We start from the raw sequence: 21,817 nt of genomic DNA on the forward strand, positions 1-21,817 counted from the left end.
AAATGGGTGGATACACAGAAAATTGGACCTGGAAGAACATTTAATTGTTGTGCCTGTCACTATACATCGCTGGCATAGATAGATGAACAAGAATACATTATTTGGAGTAAATCAATAATTACTGGCCCAATAAAGTGAAATTGGACCATTTCCCATAACACTGGTTGGGAATCATCAATCTTGTCTCAGACTTTTGGATTACAAGCTTCTCTAATGGCATCAGATCAATAACGTATCATAATCCATCATACTGGCTAGGAATAGATTTTTTTTAATCTGCATACTGGAAAAAAATATGAGAAGGAATAGAAGCACTGTCCTTGCGCCACACGATGATGTACAAGAAAATTCGATCACATGGTGTTCACAGCAAGCAGGCTAGGTCGTGCAGGCTGTGCCTCTAAACAACTGGATTTGTTCTGACGCACACATTCACAATGATGACAGCGGGTCTGAGAGGAACATGCTACTGGAACAACCTTTTCCAAGGGTCTTTTTGTGCATGAGTAGGGTGTTGTTTTAACAGTGCTGGAGAACCAAACCAACTAGTTCCCAAACGTACCCCCTCCAGGGCTGCCTCCCCCTCCTGTCAGGTGTCCCCCCTTTCCTACAGCCATGCTCTGGGTCTTGACATCCAAGACCAGGAAGATGAGAAGGACGACTCCAAAAAGAGAATGCGTGGGGCGGGGTCAGGATTGCAAAGGCAGCTGTTACTTCAGAAGCCTGACTTCCTGTCTAGATGCACCTCCACTTCCTGTCTGTTGGCATCTCGTCCTCAGGAGCTGACAGCGAGCGAGCTGCTGAAGAACAGGTGAGGCCAACTGAGATTCAGATTCAGAATACTTTATTAGTTCCAGTAGGGCATTTCAGTTTCGTAGAGGATCTACCTCTACCTGACCTGATCTGAACGTGGTTTATAATTTGATTCTCTTTTGTTCAGGACTTTCCACAATGTGGAGCTGGAGGCATCAGATGCTTTCTATAGCAACCAACCCCAGCTGCTCCAGCTATGTTACGCCTTCTACAATATTCTCGCTGCCAGGTAGAGTCCACAAGTTCTTGCTAAAAACAAATGGTAGAAAACTTGACGGTTGACTTAACCAGAACCACAATGGACTGTCGTAGTCAGATTTACAACTCCTGACTAACTGATGTCCATTGGCTGTTCCCAGGTCAGAGACAGTGTGTTACCTGGTCATCGTCTTGAACCACATGGTGTCTGCCAGCTGTCTCACTTTGGTACTTCCTGTTCTGGTGTTTCTGTGGGCAACTCTGTCTGTTCCCCGACCCAGTAAAACCTTCTGGATGACGGCAATCATCTATACTGAGGTTCAGACCACTTGTGAATTTGTACATTAAAATCACAATTTCTTCTTATTATTATTAATTATTATTATTATTATTATCATTATTATTATTACTCAGGACTGTCTCCATCCTCAGGTCACCATCGTGATCAAGTATTTTTTCCAGTTTGGGTTCTTTCCCTTCAACCAGAAATTAGAGGTAGACCGTTCCAAACCCTTCCACCCGCCTAACATCCTCGGGGTGGAGAAGAAGGAAGGCTACGTTCTGTATGACCTGCTGCAACTGCTTGCTCTGTTCTACCACCGTGCCATACTCAAGGTAAACGTTGTCAATAGCAGTCTGACTGACATGCTGCAAAAAAAAAAAAAAAAAAAACACTGACCTCACAGATTTTTTTCTTTTGGACCCGACCTAGTGCCATGGACTTTGGGACCAGACCGTCTCCACTGACCCTAAACATCACCATGACAACCAGGCAGAATTTAGTCCAGGTTGCACCCCCACCGACTCAGCACGCTGGCGTGACGGCAGGCAGGCCCGCTCTAGCTCCACCCATTTGTGCTCTCCTGCAGGTGAAATGAAATTCACCTTATCAAAACTAAACATGAAGACTATGTAGACAAAACAAGGATTTTCTCCTGAGGCTGACAGTCAGTCAGAATCAGATCACCACCTGATAATACTCCAGGAAATGGATGGATGGAATGTACATGTTTTAATTTGACCTTGTTCCTTTTTATGTTTGATTTTTGTTGTCTTCAGGCAGCCTGAGTTCAATAGAACAGCTCGGCAAGTTGGACTTACTGCTGGAAAAACTTATGGAACTTTCCATCCGGAGCAAGCAGTACTGTGTTAGCAGGTATGCTAATACTAAGCAGTAACCAGTGACTGTGATGACCTTGGTTCTGATGATACTGACACCTCCGCCTGCCAAACTCCTTCAGGAGCAAGTCTCTTTACGGTCCAGTCTGTCAGTTCTTCCAAGCTCTGGTCGAACCAGAATACAGCGCCGTCACAGACGTTTATGTCCTCATGTTCCTGGCAGACACCATTGACTTCATCATCATCGTCTTTGGCTTCTGGGCCTTTGGGGTAGACTTTCGCGTCTTATGAGCACAAGTTACAAAGATTCAACTTCAAGTTTGTATTTATTTTTTTGTACTCACTTTTGTAGAAACACTCCGCAGCCGCCGACATCACTTCCTCCCTTTCAGAGGACCAAGTTCCTGAAGCATTCTTGGTCATGGTTCTGATCCAATTCGGTACGTCTTCTAACCTGAGTGATTCTCCATGGGTCTTTCCGTCTACCTGTCTCACTGCCCTCCTGCATGTCTGTTAGGTACTATGGTGATAGACCGAGCTCTGTATTTAAGGAAGACCGTGTTGGGAAAGTTGGTCTTTCAGGTGATTTTGGTGTTAGGGATCCACTTCTGGATGTTCTTCATCCTGCCAACTGTCACCGAGAGGTGAGTAATCATCTCCATCGTTTCTTCTTGCCCAACGAGAAAATAAAATGTAAACCGTTTATCTGTCTGCCTGTGTCCAGACGCTTCAATCACAACTTGGTGGCTCAGCTGTGGTATTTCATCAAATGTATTTACTTCGGCTTGTCAGCCTATCAGATTCGCTCAGGTTATCCGACGCGTGTTCTAGGGAATTTCCTGACGAAGAGCTACAACTACCTCAACCTTTTCCTTTTCCAGGGGTAAGTCACCACCGCAGTCCGTCACTTTATTGTACAATTGTTCGCTGACTGTTAGTGTGCGAGTTCACTTGTTTCCTACGTGTAGTTTCCGCTTGGTTCCGTTCCTGACTGAGCTGCGGGCGGTGATGGATTGGGTGTGGACTGACACCACTTTGTCCTTGTCCTCCTGGATTTGTGTTGAGGATGTCTATGCCCACTGCTTTGTCTTAAAGTGCTGGAGAGAGTCTGAGAAGGTCCAGAGTTACCTCAAAAACAGAAGCGTGAACCTCCAAAGCCCTAAAGTCTTTTTTTACTCTGGTCTTCAGCGATACCCTCAGCCTCGTGGTCAGAAGAAGAAACGAGTGGTGAAGTACGGGATGGGAGGTTTGATCGTTCTGCTGCTGATCTGCATCGTCTGGTTTCCTCTGCTCTTCATGTCCCTTATTAAGTCTGTGGCTGGTGTTGTCAACCAGCCACTAGACGTCTCTCTGACCATCACTCTAGGAGGGTTCCAGGTAAACACATTTGGACTAAAAGGCCTGGAGTGAAGCCCATTCTTTATTGACAGTGTTCATTCTTGTCCTTGTCAGCCAATCTTCACTATGAGTGCGCAGCAGAATCAGCTGAAAGACCTGACAGAAGAGGACTTCAGAGCCTTCCTTAGTTCCTACAGTTACACCCCTGTAAATCCTCCTCTGAACTTACGTTGCTGTTATTACTGTTCTCAACAACTCGCCGCTTCAGCCGTCCTAGCACTGCTGTATTACTTTTTTCCTCCGCAGGGTGCTTTGCAGTTTCTGGAAGCGTACAGTCATGAGGATGTGACGGTGGCAGAGCTGCAGGGTAGCAGTAACTCTCTGTGGACCATCAGTCCGCCAAGCAGGCGATACCTGAGCGAGGTGCTCAACCTGGACCACTTTCCCCTGACCTTGTCCTGGACTGTTCAGAGGTCATATTTACTTTCTTGACAAACAATAAATCCCCTGAGAGAGAAACTAACTCCCTACCCCTTTTCTCTCCCTAAAACCAGGAACTTAAGTCTTGGAGCAAAGGCAGAGCTTGCCTCAGGTAAATATGTGACCTACCTTAATGATCAGACTCGTCTGGAACTGATCCAGCTGCTGAATGGTACCAGAACACTTCCTGTGTGAGTGAGGGCTTTTGGCGGGGCTATACTTTTTGTCATCTTTTTACAAACTGTTAAGTCAGCGAGGTAGCTTAGCTCAGCCAGCATCAAGCAAATGTTTTGTGCAAGCTAATTGGATGTTTATTTATTTCAGCGTGATTGACGGCGTGTTGCCATCTTTCTTACGAGCTCCCAGTGATTCCAACGCCAAACCCATTGAGCAGCTCTATGCAGGTTTCTAACCTTCATTACACACATACACATCATAGACTTTTTTTCATCTCATCAGATCGGTCCGTGTAATGAGAGAAACCTAAAAAAAATAAAAAATACCACAGTGTAAATACAAAGTAGGTGCAAATGTAACCGAGTAGACAGCATGTCTTTTTTTAATGCGCAACCCTCAAATGATAGCATCGTGTGACACGTTATTTTTTAAAACATAAAAACTTTTTTTCATATCAAGTAACATAATGCTTTTTTTTGTGCTTCTGTTGCCTAAAGCCTAAAGATGAATGTGTTTTACAAAATGAGAAATCTTTTTTTTTTTGTTTCTCATCCAATCAGACGGCTGCTACAAGGACATTTTGTTGTCCCTGGAACGAACACCCAATGAGACCCAAGAGATTCAGGAGTGGTGGATTGTCGACCAACCAGCTTCCAGCCTTGTACATTTGGGAGGTAGAGCTTCAACAGACAACAGGAGAGAGGCGGGGCTTCAGATCTTCGTGTTCAGCGATAAAGTCAGCCCGCCGAGTCTCGGTTTCCTGGCCGGATATGGGTACTGAATTTAGTCGCAATGGTAACAGTGTACAACACCAGCGGATTCTTACTTAATGTTTGTGCCCCGCAGCATTATGGGATTGTATGCCTCCGTGGTGTTGGTCATCGGGAAATTCGTACGGGAATTTTTCAGTGGAATCAGTCACTCCATCATGTTTGAGGAGCTGCCCTGCGTTGACCGCATCCTCAAGCTGTGCACCGACATATTTCTGGTACGACGTATTTCCTCTACATGGTTGTGACTGGTGCCTTGTAACATATCGACGCCACATCGCAAATGCTCACACTCTTGCGGTCTTTGGATTTGCCTAGCGTGAGGGCACGACGAAACACTTGTAGTTTATCAGGCCCTTCTCCTTCCCGGGATAGACAACGATGAGGACGTGATGTCAAAAGATGACTCGTTAAACAAAGAGAACTTTATTTACTGCCAGCAAGTACTGTATCAACTGAAGCGCGGCAGTGCTTCAGAGAAGTCCAGTCAATGGGTCGCTCTGCCTATGTCACAACCAGACAACTGCCTATAGACAAGCTCGTTTAAGCAACTTCCTATCCCCAAATTTGGTTACGGTTAGGTCTTCGGTTTAAAAAAGGTTCTTTGTCCTTGACAGAGGTGGGTAGAGTAGCCAAATATTGTACTCAAGTAAGAGTACTGTTACTTTAGAATATGACTCAAGTAAAAGTAGTCCTCCAAATGATTAGTTGAGTAACAGTAAGAAAGTCCTCGGTGAAAAAAAACTACTCAACTACTGCGTAACTAGCGAGTAACTTCGGTTTTATATGTCAAATAAAATAAGAATAACTAAGTAAAAAAATCTGTAAAATTACAAATTAAGGCAAATTCAGCAGTGGATCTAAAAAGTATACACACCCCTGTTGAAATGGCAGGTTTTTGTGTTGTAAAAGAATTTTAACCAAGATAAACCATGTTAAAACTTGTTCCACAATTAATGTGATCTAAAATTTGCACAACTCAACTGATTTATTTTTGAGAGGGGAGGTGAAAATAAACAGCTGAAATAAACTTATATGTGATTGACTTGGACTTGTTTAAGGTCACCATTGCAAAAGAGATGTTCAGTTTTAACTGGTCTTTTCCCTGCTTATATGAAGTTTAAATAAGTAAAAATAAATCTGGTTGTACAATGATGCACTCCCTCTTATAACTGCCATGTGGCTTTGTTCAGAAGTAACAGCTCACATTCAAACTCATGTTTGATGGGAGTCCACACACACCTGCCACGATTTCAATTTTGAAGTGGAAAAAAAACAATGTATGCAGAAACATTATTTGCTTTAGCCACTAAAAATTACTGAAGAAGCTGTTTGCTGACCAAACCTAATGATGAAGTGTGTGTGTGTGTGAGAGAGAGAGAGAGCGAGAGAACAGAAGAGAACGTAACCCAGAAGATGCATGTTTAACAGTTACTTGTGACCATTGAATAGGTGTACCGTTGCTGTATAAACAGCCAAAATAACAGTAAAAACATCTGCAACTTACCGCAAGGTGTTTTCTAAAGTTAGAAGTTGACTGAAATATCAACGTTAGGGCAGTAAGAAAAATACGCTGCATATTAAAGCTGATGTTTTTCGTAGTCTGTCATGTAAATGAGTCAGGTGTGGCTGTCAGGACTCAATGACTGATTTGCCCACAAAGCCCAATAGAAGACATTGTGTCTGGACATGTGACTTTCTTGTGTCGTTTGATTGGTGGAGTTGAGTCAAACATCACTGTGGTAATCACGGTGGATTGGAGCAACGGCGCCCGATGCAGAAGTTGAAAATGAAAGTCTAAAAATAGATCGTGCACTACAATTATTGATAAATGAATGTAGCGAGCGGCACGGAGATTAATGCAACGGAGTAAATGCACCGTTTCTTAACATAAATACTTGAGTAAAAGTAAAAAGTATGCTTCATTAATACTACTCCAAGAAGTACAACTTATCCAAAATGTTACTTGAGTAAATGTAGCGTGTTCCTACTCACCTCTGCTCCTTAAAAACAGTCAAACTATCTCGCTTTTTTTCTAGTTGTCTCTCTGGGCTTTCTTTTCTAAACCACAAACATATCGAAAGTCTTTTCCTTGACCAAGGAGCCAGCCCTGGATGTCCCTCAAGGATGCAACTCCTCTAACTCTAAACTACTGTGCACAAACCTTACAGTTTTCATACATGTGTGCGTGATATTTTTGTGGCCTTATTTTATCCTCAAATCAGAAGAATGGACTACACGTGTTACCAGGCTTTGACACCGTGGTAAAGGTAGAGCTGGATCTACAGTCAACAAAAAACACTTATGTTAATGAACATCACATTGTAATAAACATCAGAATCAGAATCAGAATCAGAATCATCTTTATTTGCCAAGTATGTCCAAAACACACAAGGAATTTGTCTCCGGTAGTTGGAGCCGCTCTAGTACAACAAACAGTCAATTTACAGAACACTTTGGGGACATAAAGACATTGACAAAAAACAATTGTGCAAAAAGATGCAGAGTCCTCTAGCACTTAGAGCAGTTCGAACGACTAATATTGCAATAGTCCGGTGCAATGACCATTGTGCAAAGGGCGCTGAGACTTCAAGGAGTGAATGCGGTTTAAAGTGACGAGTAGTGCGATCATCTGGGACAATGTCGGTTGTGCAAATGTTACAGATACTCCTCAATCAGTGTGCAAATGGAGCAGATGCTACTCTGGCATGAGTGGCCAGTATATGCAAATAGTGCAGCATGGCGAGACAACTACAGTGAGTGCACAAGTAATAAATAATTGGCCACACAGAAATGTGACAACGAACTCAAGTCAAAAAATTGCCAGCTTGTTGTAATGGAATTATAGGTTAGGTGTTTAAGAAGTTGATCGCAAGAGGGAAGAAGCTGTTGGAATGTCTACTAGTTCTAGTTTGCGTTGATCGGTAGCGCCTACCTGAGGGAAGGAGCCGGAAGAGCCGGTGACCGGGGTGCAGACGGTCCGAGAGGATTTTGCACGCCCTTGTCTTAGTTCTGGCAGCGTGCAAGTCCTCAATGGCGGGTAGGGGGGTACCGACAATCCTTTCAGCAGTTTTGATTGTCCGTTGCAGTCGGAGTTTGTCCTTTTTTGTAGCACCACCAAACCAGACTGTGATGGAAGAACACAGGACCGATTCGATGACCGCTGTGTAGAACTGTCTCAGCAGCTCCGGTGGCAGGCCGTGCTTTCTCAGAAGCCGCAGGAAGTACATCCTCTGCTGGGCCTTTTTGAGGACGGAGTTGATGTTGTTCGCCCACTTCAGGTCCTGAGAGATTGTAATTCCCAGGAACTTGAAGGTCTCGACGGTTGACACAAGGCAGCTGGACAACGTGAGGGGCAGCTGTGGCGAAGGATGCCTCCTGAAGTCCACGATCATCTCTACCGTCTTGAGCGTGTTCAGCTCCAGGTTGTGTCGCCCGCACCACAGCTCCAGCCGCTCCGCTTCCTGTCGATATGCAGACTCGTCACCGTCCTTGATGAGGCCGATGACAGTGGTGTCATCTGCAAACTTCAGGAGCTTGACAGTCGGGTTCGCTGAGGTGCAGTCGTTCGTGTAGAGAGAGAAGAGCAGCGGAGAGAGGACACAACCTTGGGGCGCCCCAGTGCTGATGCTGCGTGTGGATGAGGTGGCCTCCCCCGGCCTGACCTGCTGTGTCCTGCCCGTCAGAAAGCTGTAAATCCACTGGCAGATGGCAGGTGAGACGCTGAGCTGGAGAAGCTTGGTTGAAAGGAGTTCAGGGATGATGGTGTTGAACGCTGAGCTGAAGTCCACGAACAGGATCCTCGCGTAGGTCCCTGCACTGTCGAGGTGTTCTAGGATGAAGTGCAGTCCCATGTTGACTGCATCATCCGCAGACCTGTTCGCTTGGTAGGCAAACTGCAGGGGGTCCAGCAGGGGACCTGTGACACTCTTGAGGTGGTCCAGCACGAGACGTTCAAAGGACTTCATGACCACAGATGTCAAAGCGACAGGCCTGTAGTCATTCAGACTAGAGATTGCAGGTTTCTTGGGGACTGGAATGATGGTGGAGCGTTTGAAGCAGGATGGAACTTCGCACATTTCCAAAGATCTGAGTGAAGACTGGAGCGAGCTGGTCCGCGCAGACTTTGAGGCAGGATGGGGACACATGGTCCGGTCCTGTTGCTTTGTTAATCTTCTGTTGTTTGAAGATGCGTCTCACATCCTGTTCATGGATGGTTAACGCAGAAGTCAGAGGTGTGGTTGTGGTCGCGGGTGCGGCCGGGTGGGTGTGTGGAGTGAAACTGTCCTTTTCAAATCTGCAATAGAAGGTATTCAAGTCGTTGGCTAGTGTGCTATTGTTCTCAGCTTGGGGGGATCGTCGCTTGTAATTAGTCAGCGATTGGAATGCACGCCAGACTGATTTCGAGTCGTTCGCGCTAAACTGTTTTTCCAACTTTGCTGCATAGATCCTCTTTGCAATGTTAATTTTCTTTAGTAAGCTGGTTTCTAGCTCGATTATACAGGGCCCTGTCCCCGCTCTGATATGCATCTTCCTTAGCTTGGCGAAGCTGCTTAAGTTTAGCAGTGAACCACGGCTTGTTGTTGTTGAATGTCCGAAATGATTTTGTTGGTACACAAAACTCTTCACAGAAACTGATATAGGATGTGACAGTGTCCGTATATTCATCCAGGCTGCCGGCTGAATTTTCAAAGACACTCCAGTCTGTGCAGTCTAAACAGCTTTGAAGTTCCATCTTTGCTTCATTGGTCCACTTTTTGACTGTTTTCACTGTAGGCTTCGCACATTTAAGTACTTGCTTGTACGTCGGTATTAAGTGAATTAAGCAGTGATCAGACGAGCCCAGGGCTGCACGAGGTATAGCACGGTATGCGTTTTTTACCGTAGTGTAGCAGTGGTCTAAAGTATTATTTTCCCTGGTAGGACAGTCGATGTGCTGCTTGTATTTAGGGAGTTCGTGGTTGAGTTTAGCTTTGTTAAAGTCCCCGAGAATAATGAGGGGTGAGTCAGGGTGTTTTTTTTTGTTTTTTTTCACATTGATGTTTGGTTAAATTGTACCTGCCAGGGAATTGGTACACTGCCACCAGCTTTGACTGGTCTGGTCCGGAGTCAAAGACTGAGCACACACACAGAACAGAGCCATGATGTCGAGAGTACAAACTTTGTTGAACCCTTTTTAAGGTAAAAGCAACCTCTAAGCACGAAGTGGAAATACACTGGCCATTCTGGTCTGGGTAGCAGCAGGCGTGGTGCAGCACTCCTACTCCCCAAGCACTATCACTCACCATATAAGTGGACCCCTATCGCTGGAACGTCCAATGCCTAAGCTTCCCTAGCTTCGCCGCCGGCCCTAATTGGCCACGAACGGCACCCGCCGCTCCCGTGACTGCACGACCGTCGCTTTGCCGTCACAGCTTCCTCGTTGCTTCTCAACGTGATTCGTTCACGTACACAGGCCACCGCTGGACGCCTCTTGGCCACAGCATCTTTCAGCCTTGCGCCCCAGACACATTCCACAGCCCTTGCGAGTTTGCCTTACTCATCACCTGCAGCTGCAGGCCCTCATTGAGCCACAGGTGAATTCATTAAGCATGAGTGGCTCCTGTCTCCTAGGGCAACCACTCCCTCAGTCCATTACATCCATCACTCCACCCATTTCCTACCGCTTATCCGAGGTCGGGTCGCGGGGGCAGTAGCCTTAGCAGGGACGCCCAGACTTCCCTCTCCCCAGCCACCTCCTCCAGCTCTTCAGAGGGGATCCCGAGTCGCTCCCAGGCCAACCGAGAGACATAGTCTCTCCAGCGTGTCCTGGGTCGTCCGCGGGGTCTCCTCCTGGTGGGACGTGCCCAGAACACCTCACCAGGGAGGCGTCCGGGAGGCCTCCAAATCAGATGCCCCAGCCACCTCATCTGGCTCCTCTCGATGTGGAGGAGCAGGGGCTCTACTCTGAGATCCTCCCGGATGACCGAGCTTCTCACCCTATCTCTAAGGGAGAGCACGGACACCCTGCGGAGGAAACTCATTTTGGCCGCTTGTATCCGGGATCTCATTCTTTCGGTCACGACCCACAGCTCGTGACCATAGGTGAGGGTAGGAACGTAGATCGACCGGTAAATCGAGAGCTTTCGGCTTAGCTCCTTCTTTACCACAACTGACCGATACAAACTCCGCATCACTGCAGACGCTGCACCGATCCGCTTGTCGATCTCCCATTCTATTCTTCCCTCACTCGTGAACAAGACCCCAAGATACTTGGAACTCCTCCACTTGGGGCAGGATCTCATCTCTGACCCGGAGAGGTCATGCCACCCTTTTCTGACTGACATGGTCTCAGATTTGGAGGTGCTGATTCTCATCCTAGCTGCTTCACACTCGGCGGCAAACCGCTCCAGTGAGAATTGGAGATCACGGCTTGATGAAGCGAACAGAACCACATCATCTGCAAAAAGCAGAGATGCAATTCTGAGGCCACCAAACCGGACCCCCTCTATGCCTCGACTGCGCCAAGAAATTCTGTCCATAAAAGTTAGGAACAGAATCGGTGACAAAGGGCAGCCTTGGCGGAGTCCAACCCTCACCGGAAACGAGTCTGACTTACTGCCGGCAATGCGGACCAAACTCTGACACCGGTTGTACAGGGACCGAACCGTCCGTATCAGGGGGTTCGGTACCCTATACTCCCGAAGCACCCCCCACAGAACTCCCCGAGGGACACAGGTGAACCCCAACGTACAGGCGCCGAGTCGGGGGGCAATAAGTATACCCACACCTGCTTGGCGCCTCTCACCGTGGGCAACTCCAGAATGGAAGAGAGTCCAACCATTCTCGAGAGGACTGGTACCAGAGCCCAAGCTGCGTGTGGAGGTGAGCCCGACTGTATCTAGTCGGAACTTCTCGACCTCACACACCAGCTCGGGCTCCTTCCTGCCAGAGAGGTGACATTTTACGTACCTAGAGCCAGCTTCGCCAAGGTCCCTGCCTCCGGCCACCACCAGCCCACACTGCACCCGACCCCTATGGCCCCTCCCACAGGTGGTGAGCCCATGGGAAGGAGGACCCACGTTACCCTTTCGGGCTGTGCCCGGCCGGGTCCCATGGGTGCAGGTCCGGCCACCAGGCGCTCGCCTTCGAGCCCCACCTCCAGGCCTGGCTCCAGAGGGGGGCCCCGGTGACCCGTGTCCGGGCAAGGGAAAACGTCTTCCTGAATTGTTTGTCATCATAAGGGTTTTTAGAGGTGTGGTTTGTCTGGTCTCTCACCTAGGATCTGTTTGCCATGGGTGACCTTGCCAGGGGAATAGAGCCCCAGACAACTTCGCTCCTAGGATCATTGGGACACACAAACCCCTCCACCATGATAAGTTGACAGCTCAAGGAGGGGCAGTCCATTACAATATCAACCAAATATTTCACTGACTGTCACTCCAGCCACAAGTGTGAATGTCCGAGGGGCCTGAGACAGGCGCTGCTCCCATCTGATTGGCTGCTTGTGTTTCAGGTGCGAGAAACGGGCGAGCTGGAGCTCGAGGAGGAGCTTTACGCCAAACTCATCTTCCTGTACCGATCGCCAGAGACTTTAATCAAGTGGACCAGACGCTGACAGACTGCTGTAACGTCACCCACTGTCAAGTCAACATGATGTCATTGTGACATCATCCACTCTTAATTGAACGTGACGTCACTGTGATACATTTCAATGTTACAGCTCAGGTGGGAGTCTCGCGACGGGACGTTTGCTGGCTCAATTTCCACTTTCCTTGTCAAACCACGAAAGCTCTCCAGATGACCTCGAGGTCTTTTTCCATACATCCCTCAGAAATATGTTCATGATGTAACAATGCGGAACTGGAAACAAAAGGAATGTTGATGGACCCTTTTCCATTTGCTGTTTAGGCACTGAATTGGTTAAAGTAAAATCCTAAGGCTGAAATGTCAATAAATTGTTTAGAACTGAAATTCTACTTATGAAGAAGGTGACGTCGAGTGAACCTGCGCGCACGCACACACGAGGGATCTAGTGGGCTCTACCTCATCACTCGACAAATGTCAGAGTCAAAATGTTAGGCCTGTCAGATAATAAACTTGCAACAACATTTCTCAAAACACAATTTTATTTTTTAGCTACATCATTTGTAATTAGCTCAACATCTTATCATCTTCTGCTAGTCGTGTCGTCAGGAGTCTGTCTCGGCTGCTTAGACCTGCTCATTCCTAGTGCGTCCTCAAGATGTTCCTGAATGTATCTGCTTGTTCCTAGTTAGTCCTGAAATTGTTCCTGATTATACCTGCTTGTTCCTAGTAAGTCATGAAGCTGTTCCTGATTAGACACGTATTCCTGGGGAGTCCTAAAGTCGTTCCCGATGGGACCAACAGTTCAGTGTCACCGCTCTCAGACATATAGCAGGAGCTAGCATCTGCAGCTATATAAATCACTGATGAATGAACAGCTCTCCACCAGGAAATTTCTTAAAGTATTGGGATAGCCGTTGTTACCATGGCAACCTGAGGACAGTTTCCACAGCTGCGTTCAAAGTGGCATGCTAATACAGCAGTGCTAACACTGAGGTCACGATGTAAGAACAGTTCCATGACAACATGTAGCACGTGAAATGTGCATTAAGACGATTAATTTTAGTTGTTAACTCCATTGGATTTTGGATGCAGCAAGCGAAACATTAAAGGTGACTTGGTCTCCCTGAGTGCAGGCTCTCCAAGACAGAAATAGAAATATAGATCTAGATATACCAACAAAGAGACTGGAAAATAGAAACCTCTTAAGCATATTATAGAGCAAAAATATAAGTATCAACTGTGATGACATCACAACACAGCTAATGAACATTCGAATGAATGAGCTCACCAAGCAGCTGGGGTTAATGTGCTATGCTACATACTAGCATGTGCTAATGGTTATAATTTTTACCTTCTAGCAAGCTAATACTAGCTAAACGCTAGGCGGGAATGTCTTTTATGGGTTAGGTTTGGACCGCAGTTTGTCCTCCCCAGTTTGAGTGCATAAGAAAATGTATTCCACGACAAATAATGTTCTAGTCACCCATTTTCTATAGCGCTAGTCGTGGGTGAGCCTGAGCCTATCCCAGCTGACTCTGGGGGGAACACCCGAAACAGCTTTGTACACCAAATTAACAGCTGACATGACTTCAGAAGTTTCAATTTGATGGAAATTTAAAGATTACGATAACAGAAAGAGGAACCTAACAAAGAAGTGTCCATGTCCTTGTCAACTGATTGGTTCTTCGTTACGTGATTGGTTCTCGTCTTCCTCAAGTGATTGGTTCTTGTCGTCAGCAGGTTGGTTCTTGTCCTCATCATAGGATTGGTTCCTGTCTACATAATGTGACTGTTTTTTACCTTCATCCCCTGATTGGTTCTTGTCAACTTCATGTTTTTGATCAATATCTTCATTTCCTGATTGGTTCTTGTCCATAAGTGATTGATTCTCATCATCATCTGATTGGTGCTTGTCAATTTCAAATTTTTGAGCCTTGTCATCATGACCTGATTGGTTCTTGACCATGTCATGTGATTGGTTCTTATAATCATCATCTGATTGGCTCTTGTCAATTTCATGTTTTTGATCAATATCTTCATGACCTGATTGCTTCTTGTCCATATCATGTGATTGATTCTCATTTTCATCATCTGATTGGTGCTCGTCAGTTTCACACTTTTGAGCCTTGTCGTCATCACCTGATTGGTTCTTGTCCATGTCGTGTGATTGGTTCTTATATTCATCATCCGATTGGTTCTTGTCAATTTCATGTTTTTGCTCAATATCTTCATGACCTGATTGGTTCTTGTCAACTTCATGTAATTGGTTCTTGTCTTTGTCATGTGATTTGCATTCATCATGTTTCAACATCAAGATAGAATTGTAAATCTTGAGGGCGGGACCGAGTTTGATTGACATGATTGTGATGATGTCTCGTTGAGTGAGCAGAAGGAAGGCCCGCCCATCTATTTGCTGGACAGAGTCAGAGGGCCAATCAGATCACAGCAATGTTGAACATGAGCTGAGCTACTGATTGGTTGTCTTCTCACCTCATCGCTGAATTGTTTGGCCAAGTCCTCGCAGCCAGGAAGTGACTCCACAAACGCACACACCTGAAAACACACACACACACTCTGAGGTCACACAAACGCAGGCACGCGCAAACTTCTAACTGGAATAGTAATAGTTAAAAAATGGCCGGGACCTGCTGCACGCTCCAGTGGCGGACGGCATTGGAGTGAACTTTGGTGACACCCGGCAGCAGTTTGCGGTGTTGCTCCCAGCAGGTGGGCGGTGCCGACATGGCGGACAGGAAGACAGACTGATGGAGGACCTCTGGGACAAGGACACGCCGCCCACAATGCTCACAAGACAGCTTTCATGTGATGATGTCATATAGTTTTGTCTTTATGTGATGATGTCATACAGCTTTGTTACGTGGCATGATGTCATTCTGTTTCATCACAGGATGTGATGATGTCATACATCTTGGTCATATGATGTGATGACATCACTGTTTTGTCACATGGGATGATGATGTCTTAGTTTTGTCACATGGCGTGATGTCATAGATTTGTCACATGATGTGATGTCAGTTTTGTCACATGGCGTGATGATGTCATAGTTTGGTCACAAGATGTGATGATGTCATACGGCTTCATCACATGTGATGATGACATACAGTTGGGTCACATGATGTGATGGCAGTATATCACATGATGTGATGATGTCATTGTTTCAACACATTATGTAATGATGACATATAGTTTGGTCACGTGATGTCATACAGTTTTGTCACATGGCATGGTGTCGTACAGTTTGGTCCCATGCCTTGATGTCATATTTTTGTCACATGATGTCAGTTTGGTCATGACATGATAATGTCATAAAGTTTTATCACATGACATGATTATGGCATACAGTTTGGTCACAAGACATGATGTCATAGAGTTTGGTCACATGCCTTGATGTCATATTTTTGTCACATGATGTGATGATGTCATACAGTTTTGTCACATGGCGTGATGATGTCATACGGTACCTGGACCACAGGCTTGAATGTTAAGCTCCTCCTCCTGCTGTTTCACTGGCAGCAATTTGGTCGTCCTGGGTAGCCTGGTGGTGGAATCATTGGTCTTAAAGTGCAACCATATTCTTCATCTCTTTTGGCTGGATTTTTTGGAGACTGTGCTAAAAACTAGCCCTGTGATGTCAGGGGGCTGTGGCGTTCTCAAAAAAAAAAATCTAAATTCTTGACCATTTTGAAGCCTGATTTCACATACATTTTTTGGTCCGTTGTCACACAGACTTACTCGATAGAACGCAGACCTCTGTCAGGGCACAATGGTCCTAAACTAACTACGGGGCCTCAATGTGCAAAATAACAATTGTCTGACCTGTCAGTCATTCTTCTCCTTTTCACCACAGGAGACACCAGAGAGTCTCCACAGTCTGTCTTCACCTCTGCGCCCCCCCTGCTGGACACACAATATTAAATACACATTCGCTCTCCCTGGTGGCTGTTTTTGAAATGTGGCCAAACAAGAAAATAAAAATTACCCTTCTGACTGGTTGCCAGGGTGATGTATGGTAACTCCTCCGAGCCTATCAGGAAGCAGCAGCTCCTTACGTGTATTAATATCCGAGTACGGACAGCCGAAGGCACTGGCGAACAAACAGACCGACTCAGCGCGTCAAAAACGGGACATAGTGGCTGTGTTTGCAATCATTGACTCAATCTCTACCCTCCCCATTGTCGACTACATATTCCAACATCACGACAACATGGCCAACTCACTATACAATTTATCGTATATAGGGAGTGATTCCTAACATAGCGACCGTGTTTGTAAAACTTCAAAGAGAATGTCAAAAAGATGAAAGAGCAAAAGTCTACCTGTGGTGTCCAGTGTATTTTGGTCCTTTGATGTGTCCCACTCCTCGGCAGCCTGGTGTAGGACACACACCCTGAGAGTGGGAGGGGGATGTAGACCGCTCTACACACGTGAAGGCACGCACGTGTGAACGCGCGGGCGCGCACACACACGCACGCACGCACACACACACACACACACACACACACCGTTGACAGAGGCTGACAAGGATGAAGTAGTCCAAACTGGTTGATTGTGGACTGAATGATGGAGGTCGGACTGACCTGGCGGCACCTCGAGCGGATGACCTGTGCGTTGACACCAGCCCACTGGATGGAGGTCAGTGAGGTCACTGTCACACCACACGTCAAACTGAGGAGACCAGCCGTCATAGTGTACCTACGCACACGTACACATGCACACACGTGCCGTTTTAATGAGCCTACAGACGGACGGGTAGGATGTCAGCGAAGTCAGTCAGGTCCGACAGGTTGGGTGTCAATACCTTGACTCTGTAGTCTTCTGTTGCTGTTACCGTGGCAACACGAATCAGCATGGGGTTCCTCTTATCGACAGCCTCCAGTCTTTGGTTGATCTGAAAACCGTGCGGAGCTCTCTGATGGGACACAGGAGTCCTCATCCCAGTTAACTGACCGGCCACAGATTTCTTGTTGACGATTTTTTGTCTCCTCAACTCCTCGTCTCCTCCTCTACCTGCTTTTCTCATCCCACTTTCCTTACCGTGGTAAAAGCTGATCTGGGAGCAGCTTCTAAAGCAGTTTCTCGCAGGTATTCCTCCCAGGTGAAGTTCTCGGGGTGAGCTGAAGGTCAGATTAATTAGTATCGATCGACGTGTCAATTGATCTTAATGACGCAGCGTACCGCGCGGTGCGGTCAAAGCTCGTCCGTGTTCTTCACACCAGCCGACGGGACGAATCAAAGGACTGCTGCTCTCGCACCTGAGGCGTCAATTGAGCCATCGATCAACAGATGACCAATCGGAGCGCTCCCTCCCGATGAGGATCTCACCAGTAGTCGTAAGAGTTGTCCCAGTTGTCGAAATGAACGAGGACGCGATCGTCAACGACGTCGGCGACTGACGCCACACAAACCAGGCCTGGATTTTTTTTATCCACCGCCTCCAACTTCATGCCCACGTGGAAGTCGCATGACTGGCAGGAGACAAGACAGAAAGATGAGCAGACGGAGAGACAGGTGAGCAGACAGAAAGACGGCTGGACGGACAGACAGACAGGTGAGCAGACAGAAGGACGGACGGACAGGTGAGCAGACAGACAGACGCCCAGACAGGTGAGCTGACAGACAGCCGTATACTGACGGCCGTGTGACAGGTGAAGAGGCTCGGGGGTGCGGCCTGAGCTCCAGTGGACTGCAGATACAGCGACCAATCAAAATCACTCTCACTGTAACCTTGAGAGAGACAAACAGTTTAAGAAAGGTCATGTGACCAGTAGGAATGGCACAGATGTTACATGTTAGGGGGGAACTATCTCCTTCACCTTTGGGTGGGTGAAGCCTGCGTTTGTTTCTGTGACACCAGCCCGCCGGTCTGATGTCAGCTGAGTTGCTGTTTACCCAGAAGTCATAGCACTCCGAGTAGCCATCAAAGTGTACGCGCAGACGGCAGCCAATCACCTGTCAGAGCCGTCACAACACATACATTTCACATGACAGCCAATCACGTTAGAGCCGTCGCAACACACACACACACATTTCAGACGACAGCCAATCACAACACACATCCACACATTTGATGAAGTGCTAGTCCTCATGGAGGTCACAAATGGGCCAGTGTTTGTCAATAATTTTTTGACATCCGAAAAATCTCACAACACACCAACAAACAAAGATGTATGACATCAGAAGTTGATGATGATGATGATGTCATCCAAATGTTCGTACTCAGCATAACATGTAGCCTGCTGAACTGGACGCAAAGCTACGGTATTTTTCTGCTGTATGAATGGCAAGAGGCGGATGCCGAGGTTTAGATGAGCTTCTGCCATCTAGTGGAAGAGAATTGAATTGTTTTGCCCTTTCACTCTACAGCGCTAGCATAGATAGATTACCCTGGACTGGTCGCCAGTCAATGTCTGGGCACATATAGACATACAATTGACTGGTCACCAGTGTAATGGAAAATTTCATATTTGATTTCAGTGCATTTTTGCACCTTCAACTGTTGCTTTAATGAGAATACACAATAAGCAAATCCAATCTATCTGCTCTGAGAAGTATAGCGTAGGGGGCGGGGGTTGAAGCTGACTGCAAGGGGAAGGACTCCCACCCCCTTTTTGAGACCCCCTGGTGGGCCACGCTGCTCCTTCCTTTCTCCACCTGCCTGTGTCCGTCTGTCGTGTGCGTCGTGATTGGATCGTGGCCGTGTAGGAAGGTATTTAAGTCCAGCTTTGTGACCACCTGTAGGTCTCCATGCCAAATTGTCTAACCTCTTCGCGACAGTAAATAAACAACGGGAGTTACTTCATTCTATATCAACAAATATTTTTATGCACAACATTAGTCGATGTCAGGGCACATTCAGGCAAACAAGCATCCCCACTCGCATTTACAGACCATTTGTTTGTCTTCAACATGTTGCTGGAATGCCGGCGCAAGCTGGAGTACCCGGACAAAACCCACTTGAGCATGGGGACAACATGCTAACTACGTACACAAAGGCCCTGAGCCCAGATTCGATCCCAGAACTTCTGAACTGTGAGGCAGAAAAAGCATGAAAACACTTTCTGCTTTTTAAAACACCACACTGCCCCTGCTTGTTTGCATCGTGTTTTGGGGCACAGTGTGTATGTGCATGTGCGCGCGCACGTGTTCGTTACCTCTGCAACAGTCATCACACAGAACATGGAAGGACGCAGTGAGTCAATTCCCTCTAGCTTCATTCCAACTTTAAAAGCGCTTCTTCTAGGAAACGCCTGAAACTGACATGAAGATGGACAGCTGACACCTGTCTGTCTTTGTCTGTGTGTGCGTGTTTTACCTGTGTAAAGAGCGCCAAAGGAGCAGCTTCAGCATTCTGCTGGTTCAGATGCTGTTGCCATGACCACAAACGTCTCCTCACGCTCACTAAACATAAACACACACACACGCGAGCGCGCATACGTGAAACGTTAGCAGAAATGACAGAGATTAAAAGTGTGTGTGTGTGTGTGTTAGTTACCTGGAGCACTGCTATGTTTATTCTTCATTTTCTTTGGCACATACACGCACAAACAAACACACGCACACGCTAGGTCAGTGTTTTGATTTTAAATGTGACGCAGGCAATTCAATCGTGTATTTAAGTGAATTTCAAACATGAAACCGCGATTTTACAAGCAATCATGAAGTGAATTTAATATTGTTCCACTTCAATTCCTACATCATGGCTGTAAAGTGCTTCCGTTATAAGAGGAAATTCACATCAACGTCCTTTCATTATAAAGTCATCTACTTTTCAGCGGCGTTAAATAATGTGACCACACGGGTGGGTCACGTCACCTGCCGCTCTCATAATCGCACTTTCACTTCCAGGAGATTTGCATCTGAAATAAAATCCCTTACTGACCCACCAAAAAACATTCAATACAATGCTAACGTGTTAAGGCACATTACAGATACTGTATTTATATATAAATCAAATCTATTTTTTTTTTTAGGGTTACGACTGAAAGAGGCAAAGCAACCATGATGAGTCCTTCGCGTTTGTCATCCCGAAAGCTAATAAGCCTCAAATTATTGATCTAAATCTATCATTAATCGTCTCGGTGTTCACAAGTCGGCTTTTATTGCGAAGGACTGACCGGTAATGCGGGCTACATCCTCGCTATCTTGCCGAGGTTTTGTCAGCCCGTTTCAGGAGCAGACGCCACTAAAGTGGCGCTGATCCGCGTCTTTCCGCCCGCTCCAGAAGCTCCTGCGCGGCTCTCGGAGACGGCGGAGAGCAGCTGAAGGCTTCAAGGAGACACGCGACACCTACCGTGGACCAAAATCCGCCACCGACACAACGACAGTCGTCAGACACAACAACACGGAAACGCTGCTCGAGCTGCCGACTGCGCATGCTCCGTGCAGGCAGACAGGCAGGCAGACAGACTGACTGACTGACTGAGTGACAGACAGCCAGGCAGACGGACCGACTGACAGGCAGGAAGACAGACTGGCTGGCTCAAAACAGAAAGTAAAATAACTTTATTAACTACGTGGGGGGAGAAAATCCTTCTTGTATTAAATATGTTAAAACAATTATCTTGACAAATAAGTCACCGTGAATTAAATGAATTCTAAACTTATCCAAGCATTGTGCACAAGTTTTGACTATTGACATACAGTCACGAAAAAAAATTATCAGACCATCCTTGTTTCTTCAATTGAGGGTTAGGGTTAGCCTATCCCAGCTATCATCGGGCAGGAGGCGGGGTACACTCTGAACTGGTTTCCAACCAATCGCAGGGCACATACAAACAACCAACCTTTCGCACTCACAGTCACACCAACGGGCAATTGAGAGTCTCCAATTAATGCATGTTTTTGGGATGTGGGAGGAAACCGGAGTGCCCGGAGCAAACCCACGTAGGCACGGGGAGAACATGCAAACTCCACACAGGCGGGGCCGGGGATTGAACCCGTATCCTCAGAATTGTGAGGCAGACGCGCTAACCAGTCGTCCACCGTGCCGCCCCTGATAGATGTCAATTACTTTACTGTTTTGGAATTTATTTGAATCGCGTCATTTTGTTCCAGCTTTATATCTTTTGTCCGACCTGACTTTGTAAGGACAGATTCTGTTTCAGTGATTTATTGATTGAATAGGTCTGAAGGTAGTCAGGCTTGGGTGTGATCAGTGAAAATTAAGCAAAAAGTGTGATTAGTCACAATTCATTCAAGATTTAACAACGGGGAGTAATTACTTTTTCATACAGGGCCAGGTAACTTTGAAGTTTTTTTTCCCCTAAAAAATGAAATCACATTTTAAACACAGCATTTTAAGTTCACTTCATATGGTCATATGTGCCTATTTA

At 46.5% G+C, this 21,817-nt stretch overlaps 2 protein-coding genes across 23 annotated transcripts in view; one reads left to right on the top strand and one right to left on the bottom strand.

Moving 5' to 3' along the window:
* Positions 1–13,103, top strand: part of LOC133396498 (piezo-type mechanosensitive ion channel component 2-like) — a 41,051-nt gene extending 27,948 nt beyond the window's left edge. For 3 of the 11 annotated variants that reach the window (XM_061666410.1, XM_061666420.1, XM_061666419.1), the window contains 18 exons: positions 572–811; positions 941–1,042; positions 1,173–1,329; positions 1,426–1,626; positions 1,724–1,880; positions 2,071–2,167; positions 2,253–2,400; positions 2,483–2,570; positions 2,648–2,774; positions 2,855–3,013; positions 3,099–3,507; positions 3,583–3,675; positions 3,775–3,941; positions 4,023–4,139; positions 4,273–4,352; positions 4,686–4,899; positions 4,972–5,113; positions 12,391–13,102. In XM_061666410.1, coding sequence (XP_061522394.1) covers positions 572–811; positions 941–1,042; positions 1,173–1,329; positions 1,426–1,626; positions 1,724–1,880; positions 2,071–2,167; positions 2,253–2,400; positions 2,483–2,570; positions 2,648–2,774; positions 2,855–3,013; positions 3,099–3,507; positions 3,583–3,675; positions 3,775–3,941; positions 4,023–4,139; positions 4,273–4,352; positions 4,686–4,899; positions 4,972–5,113; positions 12,391–12,492 — 2,800 coding nt within the window. In that variant the 3' untranslated portion in view covers positions 12,493–13,102. Of the gene's footprint in view, positions 1–571; positions 812–940; positions 1,043–1,172; positions 1,330–1,425; positions 1,627–1,723; positions 1,881–2,070; positions 2,168–2,252; positions 2,401–2,482; positions 2,571–2,647; positions 2,775–2,854; positions 3,014–3,098; positions 3,508–3,582; positions 3,676–3,774; positions 3,942–4,022; positions 4,140–4,272; positions 4,353–4,685; positions 4,900–4,971; positions 5,114–8,176; positions 8,273–12,390 lie in introns of those variants that run through there. The other 8 variants (XM_061666414.1, XM_061666417.1, XM_061666421.1 and 5 more) reach the window with 8 other exon arrangements.
* On the bottom strand, positions 12,989–20,874 carry LOC133396501 (lethal(3)malignant brain tumor-like protein 4). Of its 12 annotated transcripts, none has more exons than XM_061666424.1 (18): positions 20,776–20,874; positions 19,978–19,999; positions 19,798–19,883; positions 19,637–19,738; positions 18,299–18,434; positions 18,118–18,209; positions 17,808–17,950; positions 17,661–17,737; positions 17,520–17,599; positions 17,284–17,427; positions 17,063–17,177; positions 16,802–16,901; positions 16,465–16,569; positions 16,302–16,382; positions 15,947–16,020; positions 15,110–15,240; positions 14,955–15,017; positions 12,989–14,877 (listed from the first exon to the last, which is right to left on the bottom strand). In XM_061666424.1, exons 1-18 carry the CDS (start codon positions 20,857–20,859, stop codon positions 14,134–14,136), a joined length of 2,379 nt encoding a protein of 792 aa, XP_061522408.1. In that variant the 5' UTR covers positions 20,860–20,874; the 3' UTR covers positions 12,989–14,133. The 12 variants fall into 12 exon arrangements, with proteins under 12 accessions (XP_061522408.1, XP_061522406.1, XP_061522411.1 ...); XM_061666422.1 differs by having other exon boundaries at positions 12,990–14,877; positions 19,978–20,008; XM_061666423.1 differs by having other exon boundaries at positions 12,992–14,877; positions 16,302–16,379; positions 19,978–20,008.
* Between the last annotated feature and the right edge of the window lie 943 nt (positions 20,875–21,817).

The sequence above is a fragment of the Phycodurus eques genome, chromosome 21 (genome assembly GCF_024500275.1).
Source record: "Phycodurus eques isolate BA_2022a chromosome 21, UOR_Pequ_1.1, whole genome shotgun sequence".
NCBI classification, from domain to species: Eukaryota; Metazoa; Chordata; class Actinopteri; order Syngnathiformes; family Syngnathidae; genus Phycodurus; species Phycodurus eques.